This window comes from Benincasa hispida, chromosome 1, assembly GCF_027475165.1.
Source record: "Benincasa hispida cultivar pf3 chromosome 1, pf3_genome.v1.1, whole genome shotgun sequence".
In the NCBI taxonomy this organism is placed as follows: domain Eukaryota; kingdom Viridiplantae; phylum Streptophyta; class Magnoliopsida; order Cucurbitales; family Cucurbitaceae; genus Benincasa; species Benincasa hispida.
Window position 1 is genome coordinate 5327245 of NC_143478.1, and position 6525 is coordinate 5333769.

Consider the following 6525-nt stretch of genomic DNA (forward strand, 5'->3'; position numbering starts at 1 on the left):
CAATTGTTAATGTCGGGTACCTGACAAGATTGTGTGAGGAAAGGAATGGCGAAATCAGTGAGGAAATGAAGAGCGAAATCGGCGAGAATGGAAAGAAAATGAGTCTTTTTCGCATGCAAGCGAGAGGGAGAGGGTGAGCAAATTTGCTTTTTTGCGTGCGTGCGAGTATATTTTGGTAATTTTATCATAATTTTACGTCAGTAAAAACTCATTCGACATTTTTTTAAAAATGGGGGCATTTCGCATTTTTTGCTTGGGTAATCTATCCGCTAGAACCAATAAGTTTTTTGTTGGCTTATTTTATTTTGACGTCGAACTCAAATAATAACATCCCATTTCTCTCTCTCTCTCTCTTCTTCCTTCTTTTTTTTTTTTTTTTTTTTTAAAAAAAAAAAAAATTAATTAATTAATTAATTATTATTTTTTAAAAAATTTTAAATCCCATTTACATTTTGGATATATTAGGGAGAAAAAAAAAGGAAATTGGATATTCGTATTCTTCCACCCTTCAGACTTTCAGCATCGCTGCTTCTCCGTGGTAATGGCGTTTTCTTCGTCACTTTCCCGCTTAAACCTTATCCCAAAACCTTCACTTCCTTACGCGCTCAATACTTTGAAAGCCCTCAACTTTCGCAAGCTATTACGAATCAATTGGGTTGGAACAGGTCTTTCATTGAATGATTCAGCTACCCGATTTTCTGCTTTGAAAACGACCAGCTCTGCTGGATTGCACACTCAGATTTCAAAGCCGCAAGACGATTTGATTGTTCTTGGCATCGAAACAAGCTGCGATGATACCGCCGCTGCCATTGTAAGCTAGAGACACCGTTTTTTTTACTTTGCGTGCTTTCGAGCGAGTGCTTTTGACTATTGTTAATGTTAATCAGGGTTTTTTTAATTGATGATTTTAGGTGAAGGGCAATGGTGAAATTCTTAGCCAAGTCATAGCTTCTCAGGTATTTATCTTTAAGTTAACATCAATGAATTTCCCTTTATTCCCAGGATCTCTTGCACATTCGTAATGCGAGGTTTTAGTATACTTCAGTCAGCAGAACGAGTTTCAAATTTGTTATTCAAACATGTTGATTAATATCTGTTCAGCCAGTTTGACTGAACATATATCTTACAAGAATGTAATACTAATAACCAGCTTCTGTTTTAAGTAATGATCTATTTAGAGTTATTTAGTTATTTCTTGAAGTACATTTGGGTCTAAATTTATCCTTTCCACGTGAAGGCAGAGCTGCTTGCTCGGTATGGAGGTGTTGCTCCCAAAATGGCAGAAGAAGCGCACGCACAAGTGATTGACAAGGTTACGATTGCAAGGCATACTAAATAGTCCAATGTCCGCATCTTTGCTATTCACTCTCACGTTGGCTCCAATTCCTTTTTGCCTGTCAACTACAGGTGGTGCAGGAAACAATGGAAAAGGCTAACTTAACAGAAAGGGATTTATCTGCAGTCGCTGTAACCATTGGCCCTGGTTTGAGCCTCTGCCTCCGTGGTAATTTTGCAGGATTCCCCCCTTATGGTTTAAGTCCTAAGTCTTACTCTGTTTTCTCTGCACACATCTTTTTGCTAATGCAAAACCATTGCTTGATCTCGTTACTAGTCACTGTTAAACAGATATGTAAGCTATAATTTTCCATGAAAAGAAGGTTTTGGATATATGTATCAATGATTATGTGTTCTGGAAATTTGTTCTTAGGCTTGTAGGTATAGAAATAGGCCCTGTTCACTAATCATTACACATAAGTACATAATCAGTTTGGCTTCTTTCTATCTTTAATTATCCAAAAGAAATTTATCTTTAATAGGAGATCCTTAGGACCTATATTCTCCATGCAATTGAAATGCAGTTGGTGTGCAGAAGGCACGAAAAATTGCTGGTAGCTCTAGTCTACCTATTGTTGGGGTGCATCACATGGAGGCTCATGCTCTGGTAGCTAGGTATGGACAACAAATTAACCTTGCAAATTGGATCTGGGTTGGCTTTTATTTGTTAATTTGGGAAAATTTTTCCGAAAGAAAAGCTGATTGCGAAGGATAGGGATTCCGTTTATGGCGTGAGGTTCAGTTCCTTATCTAGCAGCATACCTAGATATATACGAATACTGGCTTCCATACCTATCTCCGGTAGAGCTAACAGCATGATTGTATTTACTATCAGAGGATGAATATTTGGTTTGGTTTGTGCTTTCTGTAGGCTACTTCTCTGATTAAAATTCTTCTTCATTCTGTAGACTAGTTGAACGGGAATTGCAATTTCCTTTCATGGCGTTGCTCATTTCTGGTAAGACATCTCCAAATCCAACCATGAAATGTTATGCAAGAGGAAAACTTCTAAATAGTTGTTAAGATCTAAGCAGTTTTTTATTGGTAGCATTACATTTAAATGGTCGAGCTTTTTCACTGCCATCTCATTAATTGATACTCAGTACATTCTTTAAACCATTTCAACAACATTTGAGCAATGGAGAGCTTTGGGTTCTGATTGTTGATTTGTCAATCTGGGTTGAACTTCAACTTTTCATGAATAGAACTGGTGCTGTAATTTTGAATGCTTCATGAGTAGGATGCATAAAGGGAAAAGTATGACAACTACTAATGCATCTTTTCCATGACTTTAGAGGCAAAATTTGTCTGCCATCATATCAGTTTATTCCTCAATTAGCTGTTCCTTGAGGAGAAAATTATCCGGTTTTCTTGGAGGTGTTATTAGGATGACTCAAAATTATTTTGGTTGCTTGCATTAAAGCTTTTGAGTTTTGACAAGGACTTTAAAGAATAGAAAATTAATGCCTATCCATTCTAGGGGGGCACAACTTACTTGTTCTTGCCCAAGATCTTGGCCAATACATACAACTTGGAACGACAATAGATGATGCAATTGGGGAGGCGTATGACAAGACTGCCAAATGGCTTGGTCTTGATCTGAGGAAGAGTGGTGGGCCGGCTATCGAGGAGCTTGCCAGAGAGGGGGATCCAGAATCGATCAAGTTCTCAGTAAGTCTTCAAACTCACTCTGTTGTTTGTCATTGCATATGCATGTTTTTATTGTATAGGTGGTGCATAAACATAAGAAACAATTTTTAAGCATATATCTCTATGTTAGTGTGTATTAAGTATTGAATTTTTTTTTCCTTTAGACTCCAATGAAGCAACATAAAGATTGCAACTTCTCCTATGCGGGGCTGAAGACTCAAGTCAGGCTGGCTATTGAATCCCGAAACATGTGTGTATTTATCTAGAATGTGCATACGTACAATTTTTATAAAAGAAATCAATTTGCTAGATATTGTTTTCTCATCTTGTTTTCTTATTCATCCTTTCTAATAACAATATCACCAGCAAGAATCACATATAATCTTTGAGCTGAAACTAACCAAGTTGTTGGCGTTATGGCAAAATGTACAGAAAAGATGAAATTCCAAATATATAAAGGGTCAGGCATAGATTTGAAGTTTCGATATCTCTATCAGGATTTAAGTAACCCATGCTATTAATTCCACAATGTATTGTCTGAGTAATTGGGTCTCTTGTCTTGCATAGTTTGTTTCCATCACTACAGTTCCCTCAGATTGCTAAGAACTGGGTTGATGGTTGTCCTGTCTGAGAAGCTTATTAAAGAGAGTTTTCACGTGTTGAAAGTTGCCGTTTTGACATTTTTAAGAGCAGTTAATTTATTTTCTCAGTCCTTTGATGAATGTACATGCCGTGTGCAGTGATGCAAAAATTCCTCTGTCTTCTGCAAGCATCCAAGACAGAAGTGTGAGGGCTGATATTGCTGCCTCTTTTCAGGTATCTATCAGTCTGTATGGACTAATTTTATATTGTTACGTCAATTGATCCGCGTGAAATTTATTGTAGCGTATTGCAGTGCTACATCTAGAGGAAAGATGTGAACGAGCAATTGATTGGGCATTGAAAATAGAACCATCCATAAGACATTTGGTAAAATGAGCTGCAAAACTTCTTTTATTCCCTTATTTCTCATTACTCTTTCATCTTACAATTACATTTACATTTTCTTGCCCACATTATTGAAGTGAGGAATTCTCATGTTCTGCCTATGCAGGTAGTCTCTGGAGGTGTTGCATCAAATAAGTATGTAAGGGCTCAACTTACTGCGGTTGTCAGGAAGAAGGGCTTGCAGCTTGTCTGCCCTCCTCCCAGTCTCTGCACTGATAATGGTATAATTTCTTTTGATCAACTTGATGGTTAAAGGTGGATATATTTGTGTCTACTTGAGTAATTGACAGTTCAGAACCTGAACCCGTGACATCAAACTGCAGGTTGACCAATTATCACTTGAAAATTATTCATGCTCATGATTTCCATTTTAGCTCCAAGTGTTGTTGGTGTGTTTATGAGAGAAATAGAGAGCTTTCCTTAATAAAGTAGCCGATTTCTTATGCAAAAATGTTGATCTGCTTAATATACAACGGCTTTGTTGACCATTCCTGGTGCAATCTTATTTAAATAAATTTAATAATCTATACACCATATTGTATGCGTATTTGTTTCACGCCGTAGGACACCGATTACTTTTAATTTTGTTGGCCTAGGTGTAATGGTGGCTTGGACGGGCATTGAGCATTTTCGCGTTGGGAGATTTGATCCTCCACCACCAGCTGATGAACCTGAAGATATTATGGTATGGTTCTAATCCTCATCTGTAACCCCTCTGCCCCTTGAATAAAATAGGAACGAGTTAGTTGATGAAGCTATCAAATGCTTGGGTTTTGCTATTAAGCATAGATAAGAATTATAAAAGAGGCACCGGGTAGCTCCATTGGCAAGGGCTTGGGGTCTTTTGGTCATGTCGACTTAGAGGTCTCAAGTTCGATCTTTCGGGTGAGCTTAATATCAAAAACTCTTGATGTCTCCTTAGTCCAGGCTTAAGGCGGGTACAGGTTCTCCCAGGTATAGGGAAGCAAAACTCCGCTCCCGGTTATCAAAATCTGATATCTGCCCCTTCTCAAGTTATGAATGCAAATATGTTGTCCAAAATGATTAGAAGAGCCTGTAGAATGTTATAGTTTATGATGACAGCATCTTTCTTTTATTTTCTGGGTTTTCAATCCTTCTCAAGTTTACATATTCGGTTTTGTCCCCAGTATGACGTTCGACCGAGGTGGCCACTGGGAGAAGAATACACCGAGGGAAGGAGCGTAGCTCGCTCACTAAGAACAGCCCGAATCCATCCATCTCTTACGTCTATCATCCAGGCATCTCTACAGCAACAACAGTAGCTATAGCTTCAGTTTCCAACTTAAAGGAATTTGTGCATTTTTTTTGCTTCCCTTCTTTGCTGTGAGATTTCTCGGACAACAAATGGAATCATACAGGAAGCTCTATGAAGCAGTAGCTATAGCTTCAGTTTCCAACTTAAAGGAATTTGTGAATTTTTTTGCTTCCCTTCTTTGCTGTGAGATTTCTCGGACATCAAACGGAATCATACTGGAAGCTCTATGAAGCACCCAGGCCATCAATGCGGTACTTACTCGATGCCTTTTATTAAACTTCTTGGGAGATCTTGGTTGCTTCCTTTTATTAAACTTCTTGGGAGATCTTGGTTGCTTTCATGAGATACGCCATCAATATGTTATGTTATTTTTGTCATACTAACAAGATTGCACTTATATTTATTACCATTTGTATCATATTCATACTCTCATTTTTAGAAGAAAAACAGGGATCTATTTGAGCCGAACAAAAGAGTTATACTACACAACTGAATGCTTGGGGGTCACTGAGAGAAAGCTATTGTATGTAGTCGTGGAATTTAGTAAGTTGTAATCGGTCAATAGTATTATCGATTGTAAACAAATAGTTCTTCGATGAGATCAGATGAGTTGCGCAAGGGTGGGAAGTCATTTTGTTCTCTCTTTACCCAAGGTTAAGCAATCTTGCTGCTCATCGTCTTGTCCGTGAAGCGTCTTCTCATGTGAGTTTTGTTAATCAGTATCACTCCTCTTTTTAAAGAGCTCCATGCCTTACGGGATTCCGATTTCCTTTATGGTTGTTGAATGTTGTTACTTCAGACTTGACTGAGATATGTTTAACAGATTGCCTAACAATTATCTGTTTAGACGAACACAACAGAAAGCTGGGAGTGATTTGTTACAACTTGCAATATTATACAATTGATTGAGCTTGAATGTGTACTGTCATTAAATCACAATCACTTTTTTCTCTCTTTGTTGTTGATATTGTTACCTTTTAGTTTAAAGTGTTGCATATGGTCTATACACCTGTCTTTGTGTTTAACAATTATTCATATTGTTGCAAAGTTCAAGCGTTTCAAAACGTTTACAAATTTCTTTTCCGTTCTTTGTTTTTATACCATTTTAGGATTTATCAACCTAGAACCCACGGTATAAATATCAGTAAGTCAAATTTATGAATATATCTATAGATCTTTAAATATTGATGAATATTTTGAAAAAAAAACAAATCAGGGATACCAAAAAGATTCATAAAAATATCGTGAAATTTTTAGTGAAATTTTGGAACAAACTT

The 6525-nt window shown here is 37.3% G+C and overlaps 1 protein-coding gene across 4 annotated transcripts; it reads left to right on the forward strand.

Annotated features, from left to right (window-relative positions):
• Nucleotides 1-459: 459 nt before the first annotated feature.
• GCP1 (glycoprotease 1) lies at nt 460-6164 on the forward strand. 4 transcript variants are annotated; one of them, XR_016523959.1, is made up of 14 exons: nt 469-811; nt 912-956; nt 1238-1312; nt 1408-1504; nt 1860-1950; nt 2244-2293; nt 2816-3006; nt 3150-3235; nt 3696-3801; nt 3871-3954; nt 4079-4193; nt 4569-4657; nt 5121-5499; nt 5699-6164. XR_016523959.1 is itself a non-coding variant. In XM_039021851.2 (13 exons), exons 1-13 carry the CDS (start codon nt 542-544, stop codon nt 5253-5255), a joined length of 1404 nt encoding a protein of 467 aa, XP_038877779.1. In that variant the 5' UTR covers nt 460-541; the 3' UTR covers nt 5256-5721. The 4 variants fall into 4 exon arrangements, 2 of the variants coding, with proteins under 2 accessions (XP_038877779.1, XP_090162179.1); XR_005479750.2 differs by having other exon boundaries at nt 3726-3801; XM_039021851.2 differs by having other exon boundaries at nt 460-811; nt 3726-3801; nt 5121-5721.
• The last annotated feature ends 361 nt before the right edge of the window (nt 6165-6525 follow it).

What these genes read in the sequence shown, in the direction of transcription:
- GCP1 (XM_090306053.1), top strand. Translation starts at nt 542, where the DNA reads ATGGCGTTTTCTTCGTCACTTTCCCGCTTAAACCTTATCCCAAAACCT. An exon ending in ACGCACAAGTGATTGACAAG is followed by an intron (nt 1,313 to 1,407) that starts GTTACGATTGCA and finishes TGTCAACTACAG; the next exon opens with GTGGTGCAGGAAACAATGGA. An exon ending in CATGGCGTTGCTCATTTCTG is followed by an intron (nt 2,294 to 2,815) that starts GTAAGACATCTC and finishes TATCCATTCTAG; the next exon opens with GGGGGCACAACTTACTTGTT.